The 25,489-nt window shown below is 34.3% G+C and overlaps 1 protein-coding gene across 2 annotated transcripts in view; it reads left to right on the top strand.

Annotated features, from left to right (window-relative positions):
* LOC132707416 (cyclic nucleotide-gated cation channel subunit A) overlaps positions 1 to 25,489 on the top strand; it is a 53,468-nt gene that overhangs the window by 18,838 nt on the left and 9,141 nt on the right. For both annotated transcript variants that reach the window (XM_060679264.1, XM_060679265.1), the window contains 4 exons: positions 8,299 to 8,835; positions 19,547 to 19,860; positions 22,591 to 22,734; positions 23,901 to 24,032. In XM_060679264.1, coding sequence (XP_060535247.1) covers positions 8,299 to 8,835; positions 19,547 to 19,860; positions 22,591 to 22,734; positions 23,901 to 24,032 — 1,127 coding nt within the window. The remainder of the gene's footprint in view (positions 1 to 8,298; positions 8,836 to 19,546; positions 19,861 to 22,590; positions 22,735 to 23,900; positions 24,033 to 25,489) is intronic.

Below are 25,489 nucleotides of genomic sequence, written 5' to 3'. Positions count from 1 at the left end.
ACAGACGCTATATCATTAGACAACTATGTCCTAGAATGTATGATTGAAGAGTTTTGTAGTTTTTTAAGTTTTACTAACATTGTATGCCTTGAAGAAATAAGTGTTCATAGAATCCATCTGAATTCTATTATTTAAGGCATCAGACACATCCTGAACATACAGTGAGAGATTTGTAGCGACGGACCTACCCCTAAACAAGTCATGTTGCCTTTCACCAAGAACGTACCCAAGTTTAAAAATTAACTCCTCTGTTATAATCGCCTCAAGCATTTTGCCTGGAATAGAAATAATTGAAATGGGTCGATAGTTTGGGATATCAATCTTACTCTAGCCCGGAGCCTTTATTTATATCTACTTTCACACAATAACGCGTTTTACGACAAACCGAAACTCAATTCTACGTACTCGACGCGCGTTTCGCCAACCAAGTTGGCATCTTCAGGAGAAGATTAAAAGAGTTTTAATAGGAGCAGATATTTGGTTTCTAAAATCCTGTAAAAAACATTTAGTTTTCCCAAATTTTGTAAACATTTCCGTAACAAATTCATTCATTCAACAGATTCATGTGTTGTAAATTGGTTAAGGCTTTCGCGGCCCGTTGATAAGCTATTATCTTCATTCGGGTTTAAAGGCCGTCGTCGACTGGAATTACTTCCTAACGTTTCGCTAGCACGAGTGGCGAGCTTCTTCAGAGGTCCTTCCATCTCCGATGTTGGACGTGGACGAGTCTACGTCCAACATCGGAGATGGAAGGACCTCTGAAGAAGCTCGCCACTCGTGCTAGCGAAACGTTAGGAATTAATTCCAATCGACGACGGCCTTTAAACCCGAATGAAGATAATAGCTTAGATTCATGTGTTGTTCTGATTCGTTACTGACTTGCTCACAAAACCCCATAATGATTTTATCATGACGACCGTGCCATCTTCTTGGGCAGTTTGTAGTCTACCTCACCTAACAACTTACCAGTTAAGCATTCTGGAGAGTCTATCCTCCCAACATAAATTAAATTTCATTCTAGACTATACACATGCGATACAGATTATGCTTCAGATTTTTAAGATAAAACTTTTATAAGAGAATTATAATGGGTGTTTTTTTTTTCGATGTTTAGAACTTTAAGTTGACATTTAACAGTTGTCAAGTGATTTATTCTCAGTTTGGTTTGGCAATTCATTATGAATAGACTCACGCCTGAACAACGCTTGCAAATAGTGCAATTTTATTTCGAAAATAATGGTTTTGTGCGGAATACGTATCGCGCACTACTACCATGGAACGTTTTCGCACCACGTTTACTCTTATTGATAACTCGCATCACCTGAGACGCCGTACGGTGCGTACAGAAGAAGCTATTGCTGCTGTAGAGCGTAGCATTGAGGAAGGCCCGAATGAGTCCATCCGCCATCTAGCACAGGAATTGGATCTGTGTCCATCCACTTTATGTAAGTTTTGCGGAAGGACCTTGGTTTACGTGCTTACAAAATCCAACTCGTGCAAGAATTGAAGCCAAACGATTATCAAGTAAGGCGTAGATTTGTCGAATGGGCCCAAAACGAGATTGCCGTTGTTCCCAATTTTCATAAGCGAATTTCGTTTAGCGACCAAGCGCACTTCTGGTTGAATGCCTACGTCAACAAACAAAACTGCCGCATTTGGAGCGAAGCTAATCCTCAAGTGTATGTCGAAACACTGTTACATCCAGAAAAACTGACTGTTTGGTGCGCTTTATGGGCTGGTGGAATCATTGGTCCGTACTTCTTCAAAAACGATGATGGGCAGAACGTTACAGTCAATGGTGATCGGTATAGAGCTATCATTACTAACGATTTCATTCCTGAATTGAATAACCATGATGTCCAGCAGATGTGGTTTCAACAAGTCACACAACTAGTGCCAAAATCGATTTATTGAAAGACACGTTTGATGACCGCCTAATTTCACGTTTTGGGCCTGTGAATTGTCCTCCAAGATCTTGTGATTTAACACCACTAGACTACTTTCTGTGGGGCTATGTAAAGTCATTGGTCTATGCGGGTAAGCCACAAACGCTTGACCATTTGGAACATTCGCCGTGTTATTGCCGATATACGGTCACAAATGTTGGAAAAAGTCATCGAAAATTGGACGTCCAGATCGGACTACATCCGCGCCAGCCGTGGCGGTCATATGCCAGAAATCATATTTAAAATGTAATGCCACAAGATTATCTTTCGGATAAATAAAATTCATGTCAATTAAATAATCCATCGTTGTTTTATTGCAACTTAAAGTTCTATACATCGAAAAAAAACACCCCTTATATAGTACGTAATTTCTAAATTGGACTGAAAGAAAACTTCATACGAGCTTAATGTCCAAACTTGTGAGGCTCGGTGTGGCACATTAAACATTGTCAAACCTTGTTTGATAAGCTTAATAGGTTTCTAGCTAGCACAGTTATCGCCTAAACAAATAAATTTGTTTCATATAACAATATTGCTATGAGCTTGAAATCATATTCACATTAACTTTGGCACCAACACCACTGGTGTGAATAAAGAGAAAAGTGATACATTAAAAAAATGAATCTGGGCGTAAACTCATAATAGTTGGCGTAGAGCAATTCAAATTTCGCTACGTTTTGTAAATTTTGGTGAAAGTGGGTGTCTGGTTGTCGGAGGTGGATAGGCGTTCCACGATATTTAGAGAGATGATGTTTGCAGGGTGTTCACAGTAAACTAGTTTGTGGTGGTTCAATTTTGCGCCGTTTAAATTTAACAACTAATGCGGATTTTTTCTAAAAACGTGGGAAAAATTGTATCACTTCTTTTAGACTATTTCAGAAAAATTTACATTAATATATAATAAAAATATATATTTTTCAATAAATAGAATGGTAAATTTCGTATAGTAGGTAAATTTACAGAACTAATAGACTAATTAACTTTCACACGAACGGCACTGGTGTAAATAAACAGAAACATGGTACATCAAAAGGTGTCTCCGTACCATGTGAAATGATTTATTTAAAAATAAAATTTCAAAAGTTGAACGCTTAGGGCATAAACTCATAGTAGTTAGCATAACGCAGTTCCGGAACACAAATTTCACAACATCTAGTAAATCTTGGTGTAGATAAATATATAATAAAAAAATATATTTATAAATAAATAGAATGGGGAATCTGGTCAATCTCATTAAATATGAAATAGAAATCGATCATAAGTATCTTTTCTATCCAATTGGGAATCGTCTTTTATGGTCTGTTCATAGATATAAGAAAGTGACCAATTTCTTTTGAACGGATTATCCAAGGGTGGTCATTAACATACAATGCAAGAAGATTATTATTATTAATTAAGAATTAATAATTAATTAATTAATAATTACCTTAATCAATAATACTAATTTTGTTGCATTAGATGTTAATGCCCACTCTTGGATAATCCGTTCAAAAGAAATTGGTAACTTTCTTATATCTATGAATAGACCATAACCAAAATTCATTTAAATCGATAGATTTTAATATTACCAAAATGTCATAGCTTCCTTTGTTCTACGGACAGAACATTGACGTATGTCAAGCAAAAGTAATATTAAGTTTTCTTAAACATCTTTAAGATTTGAGATATCTATAAAGTCAACGATTTCAATTGGTAGACGAAGAAAAACAAACTTTGTTTCGCTAATGACCGATCGTACTTTGCGTGACGGAACTTGTGCGGCGCACTTGATATAATTAATCCGTCGTAATTCATTGGCACAATAAGAGCCATCACGCGAAGTCAGCATTGTTAGTCCCGTCGTGTGTAAATACCACTTAAGACGGAGCAAATAGGACTAATTGGGGATCGTATTCTGGCCCCGAACGTCGCAAATATAATTTCCTAATCCGTGACAGTTATGTTTCATTCGGCCTCCAAAACGTTTTATGTCCCTCTTATAGGGAACGCAAACTGTTCATTTTCTTATAATTAACAAGAAAATTCTGGAAAAGTACTTGTTCCTTGGGACTTCAATATCAAAATTAAAGTTGAAAATTTTTGAAACTTTCTTTTCCAAATAACTTGGTTTACCGAAACCTCTGTGGAAAAGCTCAAAAGAGTTTAGTTTGTAATTTTGATATTATATATATATATATATACATATATATATATATATATATATATATATATATATATATATATATATATATATATATATATATATATATATATATATATATATATATATATATATATATATATATATATATATATATATATATATATATATATATATGTATGTAAAAATTACTCTCAGAGTTTTTGGAAAATTTGGAAATATTTTCTCTTATTTGAATAAATGTATAAAAATCGCTACAAACTTTCTTTCTATATGCTTTTATAGTACTTTAAGTGAATTATATTGTTATTATTATTCGTATCATATTATAAAAAAATACAAACATTTCTAAATGCGCTGATAGTAACTACACTCTCAGTCAAGCATGACAAATGACGTGTCAAATGCTTTTAACCCTCTGAGCATAATTAATTTTTAAACGTTTAAGTAAAACGCCCTGCAAATGATAAATAAATTAAAATAAATGCAGTGTCATATTGTAAGAATAACAAAAGAACAAGAGATCCAGTGAACTATAGTCGTATAAAAGTTCATAGGCTGACAAAATTTAACGTCGCCTCAGATAAGCGACGCCCAAGTAAGAAAAATTATATTGTTATCAAATTTTTTGGTTTCCCATTTTAGAAGTTGCTAAAATTTTGGACAATTTTTTCTTAATTGTATAAGTGTATAAATCTATTTTTCTATTTTTATTTTATTATCAATATTATAATATTATAATCCAAAAAACAAAACATTTCTAAACTGAGAGTAAAGTTTCTGCATTAACTTCAAATAGTTTTCATGGTGTCGGAATTAAGCTCACTAAAATCCCTTTAAAAAAAATCAACATTTAAAAAAGATTTCAAGCCTTCATTAATAATGTTAAAAATGACATATAAAAAATAATATATTCCGCATTTGGTAGACTTACAACATTTAAATAACAGCCGTAACTTATATATTTGAACAAAAAGAAGGTAGAAAACATTTTTTCATACAATACCAAGAAGTCACCCAAGAAGTTGTACCAATCGGGAAAGGTACTCATTTCATAAATTTTGGAGGGTAATGAAAATAGCTTTGAATTTTGAAAATGATAAAAGTGGTGCCCTTGCTCAAGTAAGAAAGAGAAGAAGACTTGCCACGAGCAAAGAAGGCTCCAATAATTCAATAGTAGATTTCGCGAATCAAGTGTAATTTGTTGTCATACCTTTTTTTTCTCATAATTATGGAAACAATGAAAATACTTGTTTATTTTCTGAACAATGGAACATATGTTTATTTTGTTCATAAAAATGTAGGCAACACATATTATGTGTACCCTTAATCGTTCACCATCACATTAAATATAATCATTTCAAAATGCGACTTTATCATTTTATAATGTATAAAATTAAAAGTTAAAATGTACCAAGTCTCTGTATCTAAAGTGCAAACTTGCATTTTTGTAGTTTGTGAATTTGTGAAAAGTGCAATTATATATTCAACATTTTAATGTACTGGTCATGAACAATTCTTAATATTTTGATCTCTAGTTTACATATTTCAAATTTCAGCATGAATCTGCCTTCATATATTCGTGTGGCGTGACAAGAAATATATATTCGATTTAATTTACCGTCCCCCCTCCACCCATGTGTCCAGCGAAAGAGGGAGCGATCTATTTGTTCGAGTAAAAGAAATTATGGTTACACAGCACCGAGCCGAGACGCAAAAAAGAATTACCATTCATAAATTCTCCCCCATCGAAAGCAATTTGCTTGCGCTCGAGGTTAGGCAAATATTTAGACTGACGTCAGGGTGGGAATCGAAACGCACTTGTCGGGTTAATTGCAGGGTTGGGTCACCACGTGTAAAAAAAATTCCCATATTTTTTTTTTAATTAACTTTGCTAAACGTATAGATAATTTGGTCAAATTTTTTGAGCATGGACGTACCTAAGATATGGCTATCATTAGACGTAAAATCTAAAATAATTAAATTGAATTAGGTATGCACAGGGATTACGGCGTGTCAAGTCGTCAAGTCATTGTTCGTTATTAATTTCATTGAAAAGTTTTTTTTTTATATCAAGTGCAGCTAGTACGACCCTGCACACAGGTTTGGATCAACTCCGAAAATGGTAGCATACAATAGTTTATTTGGCACCAGAGGAGCGAATAGGAGCGCTGTATAATTAGGCAGGCGGGAGTAGAAAAAAATTTTTTGTTACCAACGGAATAACTGGGTATTTCGAATTACACTGGGAGTCTTTTATCAGGGATTACTGGTGGGCTGGACATTTGTTCGGGAGGTTCCAGCTTATTGTACAGTAAAATTAGGATGATGGTGGGTTATAAATCATGCCCATTTAAAATAAAAATTCGCTCACTGATAATGGAGGATTATTGGAATATTGTTTTTCCTAATCCCTTAATACCATGAACACCCACTTAACCATATTTTCTAATGTTTTAAGTAATTTTTTAATTATTTTGTCATTAAAATGTTTATTTATTTATTTACTCCAAAAGAACATTGAGGTGGAATATATCAGGTGAAATGGTAAGTGCTCAAAAATGACAACATAGCCATTAGTAGCATACCATTAATAAGGATCAAAAATAATTTTATTGACCGGATCTGGACGGAACTTTCCATGTTATTACCTTAGACTTTTCTGAAATAGAAATAGCTAAACGTTACGTTAGAAAAATATTCTTATTTTTTAGTAGTCTGTTGGGTATGTTTATTTTTCTACTTTGGAAAACACTTGCAAGTAATAATTCCTAATCACTTTCATACATAAAATTTTTATAATATACAGGGTGTCTCTAAAATTATACAAATTTCAAATTTTATGTTTCAAATGTCTAACGTAGTGTCTTGAGGATTCTATAATCGAAGCATTTGCAATTGTAAATGTATCCAATTGAAAATTGGATTAGTTTGGGAGATTTATTAATCTGCGGCGCTTAAATGTTTTGATTCGCTTAATAGGTTTTCCCAGAACTTTTAAATTTTGAGAAAATACTGTTGGCTATCTGTTATTGGTAAAAAACAAAATCTCAAATGGCCGCGCATGCGCATATTAATTCTCGTCTATGGTCAAATCGCACCTTTTTGTTTGATGCTTCTTTTTTATATACGACTTTAGTTTTGGTTAGTTTTTGGAAAGGCTAAGCCGCCTATAAAACTTTTTAAGTCTTTTCCGAAACATTTACGTCTTAACTTCGAAAGTAATGCCGAAATGTTTTTGATGGCTTTATTTTCAGAAGCGACACCGCTCAAGTCTAGTTTATAAAGTTTTGCCTTTTAACTCCATTTAAATTCAAGACGCAAGCTCGGTTTTCGTAATTTAACGGCAGGTTACTCATTACGTGTTACAAAAATTAATAGTTGTGCATTTTAAATCTAAAAAACATATTAAAATCAACTACAGTAGTGCTTTAAACACCGAATTTTTCTTGTTTAGACTATGTATATTCCATTCACCTTAAAATGCAAGGTTGTGTTGACTTTTACTATCACTGACACTTTCTATAGTTTACCATAAACTTCTTAATCTTCGAGGCCTCCAGAGACTTCATATGAAACTCTTCAATCCGGGAATTCCAGTCCCAGGCTTCTTGGTGCAATAGGACTGCACGTTTCAGCAAATTGCCTCCTTTGTTGATAGAATTCTGTTTTCAATGCTGTAAACATAATTTTTATTGATATTAATAAAATTATATTTTTGCAACTATATTTCAACATCTGTCAAAAATAATGTCAGTCCGCTGATTTTAAAAAATATATATCTCTGATTTCAGATTTCAAATTTTGGTAATTGATTCTTTACCGTAGGATCCAACATTAACAACAATATCCATTTAGTCATTTTGCTAACACCCACAACGCCCAATATCCTTGTTTTTGGTTAGTTTTAATTAGTTAGTTTGGGTTTCAATTTTGGTTAGTCCTAAAATGACTTTCAAAATAAAGGGAGTCTTAGAGTTTTAGGACATTTTGCGGTTCACAAACCGGTAATGTGCAAAAAATAATACTATAAAATAAGATGAAAAGAAAAGTCCACAGACATAACCGGTTTCATTTCTAGTTTTTTAATAATTCTAAATTACTTAGACCACTTCTTCACGTTCTACTTAAAATTACGTTCCTAAATTTGCCGTCTACCTTCAAGTTACGTGCTGTATAGATAAGTAAATAAATGGTGTGAACCAATTCCAGGTTATTTGGAACAAGGACTCCTTGTCAAAGACCCCAAAAAGCTACGCGCCCACTACTTTCAGTCGAAGTCGTGGAAAACTGACATTCTGGCCGTGCTGCCGACAGACGTTTCGTACTTGTGGTGGCCCCCGTACGAATGCCAGATCAAAGTGCCGTGTTCGGTTATAGTGAGACTGAATCGTCTGTTCAAACTTCCCCGTTTGTTGGAGTGGTTCGAGAGGACAGAAACGGACACAAATTATCCGAACGTGTTTCGAATATGCAAAGTGGTGCTCGCCATTTTGGTACTGATACACTGGAACGCTTGTCTGTATTTCGCGATCAGCTACGCGATAGGCTTCGGTACTGACAATTGGGTGTACAATCTCGACGGGCCTAAGAATTCGACATTGGCACGGCAATACATCTACAGTTTTTATTGGTCCACGCTGACCTTGACGACCATAGGCGAAACGCCGGTACCTGAGAACGACGCGGAGTATTTGTTCGTCGTCGCTGACTTTTTGGCTGGAGTTTTGATCTTTGCCACCATCGTAGGTGAGTAAAAAAAGATACCATTCGATAGGTTCCAATACTAATGTAAGATTCTATAGTTGTTCACGAGTATATAAGTAAGACTTTCTCACACATACATGAAGACAAGTTGCTACTCATTTAGGAATTATTCACCAACATGTAACTCGTGTGGCTATGTTCTCTACATGATTGGCCAAATTATAAAATTCTTTTATAAGTTGAAAGCATATTTATAAGTATCCACGACTATTCATAAATTTAAAAAAAAAACGCTATTTAACTATATTTTAAATTATGTATATTTAAATATATATAAAAATTTCGCATAAGTTTGACAAATTCGGCCCTAAATAAGTGTGCGGATTTCATTTGTCTAAAATTATGACGTACATTTTTCGAACTGCTCGTTCGGGACTTATACTCTGACGTACAATGAGAATTCGTATGCCTATTTGCTCTACACGATTCGTCATATATTTAATCACCAAGAACTCTATACGTTAAAAATATATCCATAAGTATGGGCTAACCAACCATCTACTATAACCAACTATAAGTTTGCGTCCTTGTAAGATCATAGTGAACATATTTTGACGTATGCAGAACGAGCACCAGATTCGATTCGTCATATTATGGATCTATTTTCTTATTTAGGACTTTCTCATACGATGAACATATATAGATAAGTACGCGTCTTTTAGACTATACGTTTTTCACAAAACCGGTTGTTGAAAAGTTTATTGAGGTGTAATTTAGAAACGCCTTTCAGTTTTTGGGGTTAAGTTAAGCCAAGTGTACTTCTTTTTAAAAATATTTTCAACTTCCTGTTGCTTGCGGTTCAACGGGAAGTTGTCAACTTGCTTATTTCAAACAGAATGCCCTGCATATTATTACATTTTGATATTCTGTGTTAAATTCTAAATATATTTTATGTATAACGCCCTATATGTATATCTGCAAGTTTTTGAAATATTTGATGATGAAAAAAAAAATGGTTACCTTTTTTGAAAATGCATATTTTTTTAGTTTTTCAAAATTTGAACCTCATATTTGGCGAAATGTTAAAAACGAGTCTTAAGTCGACATTGTCACTTACCTAAACCCCGATAATTGAAAATAGGTCAATAAATAAACATTTAATGAAAAACTCTATACAGATGGTCGCAAATTTTTGTAGCAATTTATCAAACTTACTAATAAGTAGTAATTATGCAGAACTTACCGATGACTTATTCGCAAGCTATATCAATTGTACAACTGTACGGACAGTCACAGATATTTCCGAAAAAAAAAATTAATCTTCTAAGCATGACGGCATATGCGTATATATTAGCAAGATTGCTTCCGAAAAATCGTCACTGGGCGGGGCAAGTTAGTAGCGCGAAGCAGCTTTTTATTATAAAAGGAAATAACTTCGCGATTTCGTGTGGTAAAGGGACGCATTGTTTTTCTATCGTGCTCCTGCGGACCACTATGGAACTTTCCCAAAATCGATGTAACTGGGCAATTACATGCACCCAGTGTAAAATGTCTTTCACATCTCATCGAACTTCAAAGTTACAGCAAACATCGCGAAATATTAAAATTGGCACAAATAATAGCGTGGTCGAATGATAGTTTTTTCAAATATCTCGCGCCCTGTATAATTGAAGAAACCTGAAACTCTCTCACGACACGGTTTACGATACTGTTCAAATAAAATCTTTAACGGTTGTTCATTTGTCGCCAACAATTTTCCCACAAAAACGGAAATGTTTAAGATATTTTAGAATTTTTGCCCATAAACGACACACCCTGTATATGATACAATCATTGTTCGAAGTAGAGGTTATAGCCCTGGATTTTCCACGCGTCCTTGAAAATAGTAAATGGTTTTCGAGAAAATAAGTTTTTTCCGAAACCATGCAGTGCGCCGTAATAATCAATGACGTCATCGCGTCTTGCCAGCCCCCGAAATTGCATTTCAATATGGATTTTTTCAAATATCCCGAGCGGCGTATGTGATAGACGAAAAACGCAAATACAAAGTGGCTCTTGATGCGCAATGCGGCCAATTTTCAATAATAGGGGGACCCATTTTTCAATTTTTTTGAATTTGCGGCGCACCCTGTATATTTTTGAAAAATTGTCAAGAATAAAAGTTCTTCTGCTTCTTGTTTCAAGAATTTTTTTGTCTCGTAAACAGTTTTTGAAAAATTATGTTTTGTGTAGACACTTGCAGACGCGATTTTTATTTTTTTTTAAATACTGATTTTTTTTTAATGGAGAAAGTGGTTTTCAAGAAAATACTTGCTTTCTGCAACCATGCAGTACTTCGTAATAGTAAGTGACGTCATTGCTCCTAGATTGAGGACGAGAAATGGTAATTTTCATTTGGATTTTTTCCAATATCTCGAACAGCGTATGTGATAGACGAAAACAGTGAATACAAAAATTGTAGCTTTCGATGTGGCCTATAACACTGTTTAAACCAATTGGTCATATTTTTCACGAAGTTTGATTTACGGCTAATAATTTAATATCGAAAAGAACGATTTTCATTATCTATTAGATTTTTGTCTATAATTGAAAAACCCTATTATACAATGGAAAAAATGCCTGAAATAAAGGTTATGGTCCCAGATCTCCTCCATTTCCTGGTTCATAAATGTTGCCGAATGGGTTAATAGTTTTCCAGAAAATAATGTTTTTCTGGAAGTCAAAATATACCAAAAAAAAATTCAAAAATTTTTAAAAAATACTTTGCGAGATTTGAGTAAATTCTTTTTCTGCAGATGATGTGTGGGCTTCTACCCTTTTGCCAAATCTGAAGTCGATAACTGCAAATTTAAGACATCTGTTAATTTTTGAATATAGCACTTAATATCTTCAACACCCTGTGCAACAGGTGAAAACCTTAAATACAAAAGTTTTCGCTGTTTATGTAAGATGGACTGACATCCGAGGCACAGTCTTTCAGTTATAGCAAATGTTCAATAATTTTTCAGTTTTTTTGAATTTGCGGCGCACCCTGTACATGTTTTAAAAAGCATTCATGAATAAAATTTTATTAAGCCGAATCTTATGCGTCTTCGCAAAAAGAATCGATTTCATCGATTTTTCGAAAGTATTTGCATATATCCTCCACACTGTGGTATGATTCATCACATAATGCATGTATGATCTGATAAAAACGTATTCAAAAGTATACAGACATATTCTAGGGAAAACCAACTACTAAAAACAAGTATAGAGAACATAATCACAATAAGATATGCAAAGTTCAATCATCTGTAAGAGTGAGATTTATCATAGGCATGCATGAATATTCATAAATATGCGCACTGAAAATAAACACTCATAACCATTGTAAGAATGTCAAAATTGAAGGCTGATTCACTAGTGATCTAGTGGACGGTAGTCCCGTAAAAGTTCACAGACTGACGTAAAGATTAACGTCACATCAGAGAACTGACGCCCAAGTAAGGAAAATTGTTATTGATTCTCAATAATTCAATCACCAATATTCTATATATTTACGACCCGCACACATATGGGTAATAGGTACTTATTCTTACTCGTTCCTAAAAGATATCGTTTTACCAATTTAGTGTTTATTGAGATTATAAAAGATCCCTTATTATGTAGCGGACCAGTGGCGTGCGGAATGTTTTACGAGGTTTTCTTCTCTTAATAAAAAATGAACGACTATGGGTCTCAAAAGCTATCTTTACTCCGCGAATGTTTTCGTTTGTTATCCAAAGTTGGAATTCAAATTTTGATTTTGGTTATTTTGAATAATAAAAGCTTTTCGCGTTTATGGAACGAATGACGTCGGTAGCACGGCACTGCTAACGATTAAATGGCGCTATGTGATTTGAATATAAAAATAAGCGGAAGGATATGGTTTAAGTGAGCCTTAATACAGCTCGTAATTGCAATTTTATGTGCATAATCGTAAGCCGATATTAAATGACAATGCATACGAGATTTTATTTAATATGATTCTAAAATTGTTCGTCAGCGGCGGTCGTAAATGTGGGCACACACAAAAGCCGCCTGTTGTACAGGGTGTTTTGTGCGATGCTGCTAACAAACTCAAACAATTTATATTTTAAAAATAATATACAAAGACGGATTAATACTTAAACGAGTTATAGAATTTCTGGCTGGTCACTATAATATATAAGCATTTTTTTCTTTGCAATAAGTAAAAGGAAAAAAGAAGAAATTTAACACCCTATAACTTCAAAGACACTTGATAAACACCAATACACAGTGGTCTCAATGGTTTCGTTAGAAAAAAATTCAATTAAAAAGATGGAAGGGCGCATGAGCACTTTATTTATAAACACATCGAATGGAGGGAAAGACATAATTTAATATAACACTAGAGTTTCGACAGATTTTTGGTAGATTTAGGTCGCTATAAGCACTTACTAATGTGCTCGTAATATGGGTCCTCGGATAGCGCTAGTAAAATAAGCATTTCTCTTGCAGAGTATAATTTTAATGAAACATGCTCCATTCTATCTGTAAATCATAATAATTCAGAGAAAAGGATGTTAATATCCCCTGCTAATACCAGGGTTACATCCCGCTCGGTTTCCTCCGCAAAATAATTGTTCACGAAGGTAATTGTCTTCTCATTTGACGAAAATCTTGGTCCTTCGAGAGCAGTTTTCAGATGAGTGTACAAAAAGAAATCGCTTGGGGCTAGATCTGGTGAGCAAGGCAGTTATGAGAGTTGTCTTGGTGAAACAGCATTTTTTTTTTGCAAATGTGGATATTTTCCTGAAATTTCTGTTGTCAGATTGTCAAGTAATGATGCGTAATGATTTTTCCTGTTTGAAGGTAATCGATTAAGATGTTTCCATGGCTATCCCAAAAAACAGTCGCAATGACTTTCCCTGCCAAAAAATAAGTTTTTGATTTTATCAGAGTCGGGTCCCCCTTTTTTACCATTGACTCACTCAAACGACTCCAAACTAAAAAGCACACATCCAAAATGGCTGAAACTTTGGCAAATAACTATCTAGAGATGCACAACTATGATCACTAGCTCTTAATTAGTTAGTTAGTTAGTTTCGACGTAGAGTTTCTATTTACTAAACTTTCTATTGCTGAAACTCTCAACATAATTTAAGGTACATTAAAATCTGAAAATCTGAAATCATATTTGCTCACCTTAATTGAAAAATGCTTGTCTAGTACATATTTTTATTGCAAGGGTCAAATTTATGAACAAACAGCATTATCACCATTATCATTATCATAATTGCAAATATATCTTTTAAGAAGAAAGCCCTCGACACTTTCCATCTGAAACCAAAACTATGAAGACGCTAAATTGATGATACTTTTATTATTTTGAATCATGGTCAAGAATCACTACCAGATTTCTTACCATTTAAAGTCTGCATACCGTAATATACGTTTTACCACTGAATTAACAACTAATAATTATCTCCAATTCTTAGATATTCTTATCGATAGAAAATCAGACCAAACATTGGGTCAATCGGTTTACACACACCTAGATCCATACCCTTTCTTGTTTACAAAGCAGTAAAACCATCTCAACCCGATCACCGGAACTATAATAAAAACACCAGAACCTTCCAAAAGACAATAAATCCTAAAGCAACCCCCATACAGGCCACTTCCTGCCTTCCTTCATCCAAAACATTACTCACTGACTGAAAAACATAATATTAAAAAAAAATCTCTTAACATCTTTGATTTATTCAAGACAAAATTTGGTTTGAGACACCAGGTGTTTACAACAACAGGACATCAATTTTATTCGACCAAACGTAATGAACACTCGCTACTAACTCCTATGTTAATGAAAAGACGTGCATTTGCCTTGAAGAGAGTTGGCCGTTTATTTTGGGACACTACCTTATCTCAGAAACTATAGGGGATGGAGTCAAAAATTAATTGGGGTATTACAAACCTTTAATTTATTTAATTTTAATGTATATAGTGGTGTTTCATTTTTGTTGGGCGAGTCTCAACTTTCTTATTTTAAATTCATTCTTGAATTCTATACAAAATTTTTGATATATTTTGTGTATAACCATTTTTGACATTTTTAATTTTTTATACGAAAAATGACGTTTGCGAGACTTAAAATGTCTGCCAATTTCTTCATTCGGAAGCATTTATTGATACATATTAATACAGAGTAAGCTAAAAATAAGCTTAAAAATGAAATAAAAAAAGCCAAAAAACTTTTTTTTAAATGTCTACTACCCATTTTTATAATCTTGTCATATTTACCAATAAAAATGAAGGCAATTTTATATAAGGTTGATTATGCCCAATGTTTTTACGTTTTGAAATATTTCCATATAAATTTAGTTAGTAAGGTGACTATGATGGCGTTTGATGAAAACAAGTGCTGCCACGATGATTTGCCATTTCATAGTTGACCAAAATCTTGCCGATGCGGTTATGGAGAATGAAAGATTATGTATGCATTATTTATACAGAATAAGACCAAGGATAAACGATAACGTTGGTGATTTTTTATGTTAATGAACGATCAATAAATAATTAATTGCTTAGAAAGGATAATAATTATTGTAACAGTTGTTCAATATGTCCTGCCCTTTGAGCAATACAGCTTCAGACCCATTTAAATAAGTTCCTCGGCAATTGACGGATTGCGTTTATAAACTAAATCTTTAAGTGTACCCCATAGAAAAAATCTAGGTTAGTTAAGTCATTGCTCCTTGGAGGCCAGATTCTCCCCAATCCATTCTCTATAGTGCTATAGTGTGCATTTAAATAGGTGCCAATTTCTTGACTTCTGCGATATGGAGCTCCATCCTGCTAGCCAAATTAAATTTCGTCGTCCCCTTTCAGGCACTTCATTTGCAACGAAAAGATGGATAATATTTAAAAGCTCTCAGTAGCGTTTGGAATTTACATTCTGATAAAAAATACTGGACCTCTGAACGTCCCAATATTATGACAGAAGTTCCCCCTGAACTTGTAATTTCAATATGTTTTTTATTATTCTTGTTTTTCCAGTAATTGTATTAGGCATATACAATTTTATATAAAATTACCTTAACTTTTGATGCTAAATATGACAAGATTATAAAAATAGGTAGTTTCCATTTAAAAAAAAGTTTTTTGCTATTTTTTTTAATTTCCGTTATTCAAGTCCTTGGCCTACAAGAAAACTTACTCAATCAATTACGAACCTGAAACAATAAATGCTTCCGAATGAAGAAATTGCCAGATATTTTACGTCTTGCAAACGTCATTTTCAACATAAAAAATTAAAAATGTTAAAAACGGTTGGACTTGAGTATATGACTAGATTTTTGTGTAGAATTAAAAAATGAAGTAATATACCAGGTTTTCCTTTTAAAATAAGGAAGTTGATACTTGCCCACGAAAGATGAAACACTCTAAAATAAATTGAAGGCTGCTAAGACCCCCAATAACTTTTGGATCCATTCCCTATAGTTTCTGAGATAAGGTAGTCTCCCAAGATATACGGCTCACCCCATACGTAGGCAGTAATTGTCCTTATTCTACTCTCTATTGCAAAATAGCTAATTACGAGTATACACCGATATAGCATACGGAAAGCGTCACTTTATCACGCGACTTTCTTGTCACACGGATCCGAGTCCCCTCGGACATTTCCGGGATATTACCGTACGGATTTGGTAGCAATCGGATGATTTCGGAGATTTTACCCCACGTTTGTTAATTCTGATGATCATCTCCGTGAATGTATTAGTGTTGTTTTGCAAAAATGTACCTAAAAACCAACCTTCGTAAAAGGAGTAAACTATGCAACACGTTTGGTAAACTTTTTTAAGTCACACGTTTATTAAAAAAAAAATAAACTCGTCACTCAAATGCCGTTTACCACACTTTTTGCATAATATACCATAATGTTCACAACAATTTTCAATATTTCCTTGTCATAAAAACTTAAGATTGGCCTCTTAAAATTGTTATAATAATTTTTCGGTTGAAGTTTTAATTGACTTGACTTTTCCATGAATGTTTATATGAATTATTCAAGCCGTTTTCTACCGAGATCCACACTAGTGTATAACCAACGACGCCTGCATAATCTAACACGATTATTAAATGTTTTGAATATGAAATATACCTGATTACCAGAGCCCCGGTTAATGATCTGCGACGTCTTCGCTTAATTTATATACGAAATCCAATTTGATGCCAGGATTTCGGGAAAATCTAACCGAAATTAAACGTCTCTGGACTTGACCGAGTAAATGATGCAATTTATACAGTAGAATCGCCTCCAGCCCACCCCAAAGTCTCGGGGCTGAACCTAAGATTTAGTGGCTGAGATTTGCACTAATTTATCTACGGTTGCACGCGGGTCCTGTTTTAAGATCAATAACGTCCGCATTAAAGGATAAATTTTGTTTAGGCCCGCCAACGAAATATGAATTTAGCCGATATTTCCATGTGTGAGCACAGCCAACTTTACCGGTGCGTGTAAACTTGGTCACTAGTGATTGGTTTTCGTTTGATTGTTACTGGTCCTGCGTCGAATCAAATAAAACAAAACGTGGGACTAAGGTGAAAGTAGGTACAAAAATAGTTCAAAAGTCAATTTTGGGAGATTAGTAATTAGTCCATCACTGTGAACTAAATGATTTATTGTGGCTCTATAGCTATAGAGCTTTATTAAGCTCCAAAACTCCATAGATTTGATTACGGCTATCTGGGTAGCTTGTTGCTTCTGGTTTCGTTACGCCCAGCAGATAAAGACGAATTCTCGATAGACCTTCGCATTGGTATAACACGTGTGTTGCTCATAATACATGGCCAACAGAAAGCTTTCTTTTAAACAAAAGTTTCAGATATATGGAAGTACCAAACCAAAGACTATTCAAGCCTAGTGTTACCTATATAACAAAAATTTTTGAAATATACATACCACTCGCGGATACACACTGCATAAACTGAAATTGGATTCCTTGTATCTGTCACAGAAGAAAAAGGCGGGAATGAACGGAAGTAGGATATAATAAAAGCATCTGAATTTTATCGCATCTTATTATTGAGATCCAAGTGGTACTTTTGTACATTTGCTTAAATGCTATAATGTGTCGAAGAAGGACGAAAAGGACCTTTTGAATATTTCTCTTTGGTGTAGCGGCACTCTGAATCTGTAGTTTTGTCTTAGATTTAATGTATGTACCTCCGAGCTAAACTTTTGCCAGTAAGTGAATATGGTAGATGCGTGTCGTTCAGTTTTATTCAGTAGTCTAGGAGTCACTACCGAAGAGCAACAGTGACGATTTAGTTGGATCAAGCTACAACAGATGATCAGAGGCAGTTTTATAAAATGTACATACGTCTGCGTTAATCAGAATTTCGGCTTCTTTAGTTTACAAGCAGCAAATGAATAATAGATCTGACTGTCATTCGTATCAAGTGATGACTGCAATGCTCCAACAACTAAAATTAAAAGGGAGCCAAAATGCTATATCCTATAGTACCCGCAGTCGAACAAAGAGCGGTTTAGAATATTTATTACTATAGAATACCCTCTGAGCTCGATCAGAGCTTAATAATGTGAGCGATTTTTCCAAATCCAATATAGTGCAGAATTGAGATAGGTAATTTATGATTTATCTTATCGAATCTTTTACTGAAGTCCAAAAGTATCAATGCACTGACCTTATTATCATCAGTTGCTCGTAGCATATCCTCAGTAACATCAGTCAGAGCAGTTTCGCAGCTATGGCCTTTCAAAAGTCACACTGGCTTTTCTCTACAATATTGTATTCCGTCGGAAATCCTCTCATTTGTATGTCTAAGTATCCTTTCGAACACTTTGGAAAGAGTAGGAAAAACTGTACGCTTTTCATTTTTGAAAGAGGTGTAACTTTTGCCTTTTTTCCGGATGTGGGAAAATAAGACTCCAAAATGCACGGATTTATCACATGCATTATGATCGGAATAATGACAGAACAAAACAGCTGTATTAATGTAATATTTAATGCGTCACTGCTCATTGCTTTAGATTTTTAATTATATCAAAAACTTCATCTTGGCTAGTTAGCACAAAGTTTATTTGTTCGTCGACGATTATTATCATAAAATTATTATTTATTATCATAAAGATTTGTTAATTCCTGGTCAGGTACTTTGTTATTCTGGATCAATTAAATAAGTTTTATATAAATCATCAGGATCTAAAAGATTACTTCGAAGAAGATTGTTCTTCCTAGATTTAGCTATTGAGTTTTTTTAATTCCAACCTAGTATCCTTAATGTTGGAATTTGAATATTCATACTGACCAGGAGAATTTGAGAATTTAAAGGTTTGTCAATTTTCGGAGCAATTTAATATTTTCAGTTATCCATAAGGGATGAAGCGCTTAATGTTTATCGGACAGACTGAAAATGTAATTGTTTAAAAAGGTTATTTTATCTTCAATGTTCGAAATGTGAAATTCCTCTTCGTCTTCTCAGAATTTTCTATTAGTATTTTCTTCCGATTTTTTATTTATAATATAAAATAGTTGTTTTTTAATTTTTGTCAGGTATTAATGGTTTTTGACAACTTTGTAAACTGAAACAAAGTTATGTTTCTGTGCTGAAAATTACACAGTGCCTCCGTTTTAAGTAATACCATTTCTGTTTCCGTTGACAGGCCTGCCATGAAAGCTTGGTAGTTTCATTACTCGCTTTTCTGAAATGAACTTTAACTAATACCAGAATGTTTTCTTCTCAGGTAACATTGGTTCCATGATTTCGAACATGAACGTGGCACGAGTGGACTTCCAGAACCGAATGGACGGCGTGAAACAGTACATGGCGTTTAGAAAAGTGGGCAGGGAGCTGGAAGCCCGCGTCATAAGGTGGTTCGCGTACACGTGGGCCGAGAGTGGAGCTCTCGACGAGGAGAGAGTCTTGTCGGCTCTTCCCGACAAGCTCAAAGCCGAAATAGCGATCCGGGTGCACTTGGACACCTTGAGGAAAGTGCGGATATTTCAGGACTGCGAGCCCGGACTCTTGGAAGCTTTGGTGCTGAAATTGAGGTTGCAGGTTTGTAGCTTATTGTCGGTGGAAGAAGGAATTCCTTACTTAATGTTTATAAAACTTTCTGAACCGATTGTATTATTGAGATCATTGGATTGTAAGTCCCCTAGTATCTCAGTTGTCCGAAAAACTGTATCCGTAGACTCCAGTGAGATTCTTAAGTTATTAGAATATCGCATAACATTTGATGCTTGGAAAGAAACAACCCATGCATTAATTAGAAATTACAAAAATCCCAAAATTGGCTGTAGGTCATGTAAAACAATGATATAAAATAAAGTAACACTAATTACAAATCTTTTGGATTTCTCCTGCGTCGATTGTGGATGAATCGAGCAAGTTTTATACTACACTTCATTGCTCATATTTGTATAAAAAAAATTATCAATTGTTTTAAAGAAACTATAGCGCACAAGTAAATATAGCATAGCGTAAAGTAGTATAAAGTATAAAGTAAACATACTATATCATAGTAGACACAACTCAACTGAAAAAGGAATAATAATGGAAATTTAAAATAAAAATCTCTCTATAAAACGCCGTTGTATTCGCAACTCCATCTCTCATTGCGTGTAACTATACTGTATAAGGAAATATGCATATTCATACCAGAAAAACACACTATAGATTCTTTGAAATAACTGAGGACTTTCGAAAACAAAAATAAGCAATCAAAGATAGTATAAAGAAGGAAGAACGAGTACAACAGCACCCTATCTAGAGAGTTAAATTTCCATTATTACTCTTTTCTCAGTTTATTTATAAATATAAATATTAAGAAATTGTATCATATCCAAAAAGTAAGTACATATTTATCTTTCCAACTGAACATTTTCTAAATATAAATGTTGTATTTAAGATTCTAATCTTAATCACAGTACTGAAAAAACAAAACTTTGAATTAAAATTTTACAAGACAATCACAATATTTTTCGTATTATGGAAGATACGACAAATTTTTAAAATCAATTTTTCAACTTTGCTTCGTAGATCACAAACAGGCATTGGAACGGTTCTATTTGACCACCAATCGCAGCGCTGCGTTTAAATATTCGCTTCTATTGTCTTATCTAATGCGAATAGAATCAGGAGACACAGAAGACGCCCAGATGCCGGTCGAAATTCAATATTTTCGAGTGCTGCCTGCACCGACTGTCAAATTTATTCGGGGGATTTGGCGCGTTAAGCTAATTTGAATGGGAAATTGTGAAAAGATTGATAGTTATGGAAAAGAGTTTTTTTACGGGCCTCCGTCTTACACAAAAGTCGCGTAACGGCTTGATGGATTAATCGGAGATTCGGATCTCTTAATCGGCTTAAGTGTTAACCGCTCGCCCAGAAGCTCGATAAAAGAAAATCCTCAAAATAAAATTTCTCACACAAAAAAGCTTAATGATTAACAATATTTTGTTGTTTCTTTTTATATAGTTTTATTTAATAAGAGCATTTATCCATGTGCATGAAAAAACAATTAATTATTTTTTGGAAATTGCTTTCTAGTAACTCAGCTACGTTCCTTACATCATCTGCGAGACCTTAATCTAATATGCTATGTACCACAAAATGTTATTGGATTTCTCGGGAACTATTAATTTTGGTCACACCCTTATAGCCATTAGTTAAAGCAGGGGTCGTAAAATTGATGTTCCTCAGGCTGCAATGCTGCTTGCCCCTGAAGTTCTCACACTAACCTGCATAAACAATGGCCCCCACAAACTTAACTCATTGTTTTTCTGAAAATTTCATGGATCTAGGCAAATTTGGACAAAATACTGCTGAAAAGATGCTACTGGTCATTATTTTCATGTTACTCTCAAAGGCATACGTGAGAAACAGGATGTCCCGAAATTAGACGTCAATATTTGAAGCACTTATTCTCCGACATAAAATAGCAATCGCAGTTCTTATAAAATGGAGTCTTCAACCTCTTCATTTCTTAAATATGTGGTATTAAAAATGAAATCCTGACTATTTTTTGTAAGTATTTTCCAAGCCCCAATATTTAAATAACATTTTTAACGCTTTTTAATAAAATACGGAGGTATGATTTCGGGACACGCTGCATGTCTATTACCTCTATAATATGTAGAAATGAATGACAAATCCAACCCTAGTAACGAAAAAAATTATGTCAAAGAGACGTAATGTCGATAGGAGCTCCTCGGGGTTCCGCCATGGGACCGTAGACGACGAAAATATGATAAACAGCTTCTAGAAAAAAAATAATTGCAAATCTTGATAAACTGATTTATTCGTTCTGAAAAACTTATTTGTACTTAAACACAAACTATATCCGGTTCCATAACCTCTAAAAAAGAATTGAACGCTCTCTTAATCTAAAAATTGCTGAAGGGGAACCCCTTCTGGTGAATAGCACAAAGTTCCTCGGAATTACAGTCAAGAAGTAAATCACGGCATTTAAGACACACGTTAACAACAAAACAACTTATTAATATATATCATGCAAATAACATATGCCTTGAGGTACGGTACAGCAGAAGGTGCTCTCAAAAGTGAAAAGAAGGAACTCAAGACAGAATGAGTCACTTTAAGAGCAGACCTGTTGACAACGAACACTTATTTATAACAAATTGAGAAATACTTGCAAGAGCCTTGGAGCTCCCTTTATTCATCTAGACTGTGGAGAGAAGTGGCCTGACTTAATAGGAATAAAAATCTTTAATGTGAAATAAAGTACCAAGTAACGCTTAAAAAAATTAAGCGACATATTTTCAGGTGTTTTCCCCCGGGGACTATATTTGTCGAAAAGGAGACGTAGGGAAAGAGATGTATATAGTGAAAAGGGGACGTCTTCAAGTCGTAGCCGACGATGGTACCACCGTGCTGGCGACATTGGGCGCTGGGTCCGTTTTTGGCGAGGTAAGTACATTGTCCTTTTAAATTATTTCCTTTTACACTACGTCAATTTTGCATGCATAAAGCACTCTTTGTAAAAAAATGCTTTAGAGTGCTTTGATATCATCAAAATTACAAAGCCTCCGAACCTTTTTTCGGTGAAGTCACGTAGTCAACCCCAAAGTGGCTTTTAACGGAGGGATTAAAAAAAACGAAAATTTCAACCAGTAAAACAATAAACTTTATTTCCAATGAAACTTTCGTGAAATAATTTGGGGTGGGAAGTTAATGAAGCGCGCTGCCTGGAATTTCAATTTCAATTAAATGGAAACGTCGCGGCTGCTACGTCTCGCGAGTGAAAGTCTTTGTTAATGTCACCTTGAGTCCTCGAAACCTTGCCATGGCGGAATAATCTGACTTGCGATGTACTGGATAATTAAAATTCTTCGTTTACTCGACTTCTTAGTTAGAATTAATAGTGGTGACCGTTGAGTAGCTTAATTAGATTAATAGAACAGCAGTAACCACTCTTCAGTCAGTTATTTTCAAAAGAACATATCAGCCAACAATCCCTGTCGTTAATCTTACAAATGAGCTTCTTGCCTATCTTCGCAATGGACCTCTTTAGGTCCACGTTCTGATGGTGCTCCGTGAAATGAGTAATCGTTCTCAGGAGATGCCATTTTACACGGTAAAGAATTAGGGACCTTTTTTAATTTTAGATTTCCTTGGTTAGTTTTGCATTTTCAGTGTTTCTATTAAACTGGTTGACTAGGGCTAAATGCTAAGAACGCTTTTTATAAGCTGTATATAGGATAATCCAGCATTTCTTCCACGTTTAAGCTTCTGTCATTTCTGTGATTAAGGTAAAGATGGTCAACCCTTAATTTTAGAGATACCTTCTAAGTGTATCAAGCTAGCGTCCCAGTGTCTGTCTTTAAAACTTTTCATTGCAATTACTTTTTTTAATTTGAGAAGTTAGTTTGAAAAAATCAGTAACAGGATTGCGAATCTCAGATAAAACTTCAATTTTGGATTCACTATGTCACCTAGTCGCATTAGTATTCGGTTATTGGGTCTAACGCTCAACGTAAGGAAACCAAAGCAATAGCAAATTGCGGAAACGCTCCAGTCAATCGATATTCGGTTTATTTACCAGAGTGTCAATGTCGCTTTGTCTATTTTCCCAGGTCAGCGTCTTGGATATCGCGGGCAACAGGACGGGAAACAGACGGACTGCCAATGTTCGCTCGCTGGGTTATTCGGACCTGTTTTGTTTGGCTAAAGACGATCTACTGGTCGCGCTAGCCGACTATCCAGAGGTAAGGCCGTCATTAATATGGAATCAACTCAAACTACAAACTTAAAATTTTAGTCTTGTGGGGTGAACAGAATATTAAAGAATAACCTTAGATTGATTAATAAATATGTGTAAGTGCCTCCCTAAAAAAAAAGTTTGAAATATGTCCCAAAAATTCATGGTTCAAGATACGTAAATGAAAGAGGTTGGAACCCGTGCTGTCATCTGTCAATGAGTGGCTAAACATAGGTGTCTAGTCAGTTAGAGATCGACAATTTTATTTGTGCTACCATCTATAGATTAGTGGCGAAATTAAATCCGATTCTTTAGATAACGGCGAATGGCGGACGCACAATTTAGGCTTTCCTTCTACTTACCTTTCATTGGGGAGTCACATAAGTCATAGTGGCAAAATTTATGCTATATAATATCCAATAGTTTTAATTTACGGTTGTTTCTAAAAAAAATTTAACTATAGTTCGTTCTCGGATAATAATTACTTTAAATAATTTGTTCATTCAACAATCCCTTTTTATTGGTAATCGTTTGTGTTTAATAAACGCATTTTTTGTCAAAAAAATGGAAATCTCTCCATAAATATTTTTGCATGTCATTGAGTAATTTGTTCTTGGAGTTCTTCGTGTAGTTAGTAATTCAGTCCCGTATATTCATGCCACAAAAAATGAACAATCATAATAATGTTAATGCTTGTATACAATTTTATTGATCTAACTCTTATCGTATTGCAGATAAAGAAAAACAAGAAATCGTACTCCCAAATTTTTCACATATGTTTAGAAGCGCTTTGTTTAAGTTGGTTAATGGTGTTTCTACATTATCAGTATGGCCATTTCAAAATCTATCAAAATACGCTCCAAATATGTTATACTATTCAAATAGTTGACCACGTTTAATATGTTCCTTTCTATTCATCGAGAAACACGTAAAAGTTATCTTTTTGACATTAATATATCAAGAAACCGAATCAAATTTTTCGCAATTTACTTATACCGAAATTGAAATGGGTATAGTCTGTCTCAATCTTCTTCGTGTTTGCTTTCGACGGTCCCTCCCCAATAAAACGTTAACGATGTTATTACCTATTGTTATTGTGTAAAGCCGTTGAAAAAAAATTAATTCTTATTTGAGTGACAAGGCATTGGTGGGCTAGATATATTTCTTTCTTTCTGATATATTTCTTGTGTATTGAATATGACAATGTCGCGTCGAAATCATTTGTGTTGTGAAAAATGTGTCAGAAACAGGACTTATTAATTAAGAAGCCTTAAAAGAAACTTTTCTACTTACAAAAACGCCAATATCGTCGAAGAAAAGGAATAACCGTAGTGATTTTCTAACTCACCGTACAGACAATAGTGATCAGGACGTAATCAGAAGGAAAATATATTGTCTTTATCAAAGCGAAGTTGTCATTTGTCGCTTGATGCAAAACAAGTTGTGAAAAATGTCTACGAAACT

The sequence above is a fragment of the Cylas formicarius genome, unplaced genomic scaffold (assembly GCF_029955315.1).
Source record: "Cylas formicarius isolate icCylForm1 unplaced genomic scaffold, icCylForm1.1 PGA_scaffold_9__14_contigs__length_23061073, whole genome shotgun sequence".
Lineage (NCBI taxonomy): Eukaryota > Metazoa > Arthropoda > Insecta > Coleoptera > Brentidae > Cylas > Cylas formicarius.
This window is presented reverse-complemented; position numbering and strand designations above follow the sequence as displayed.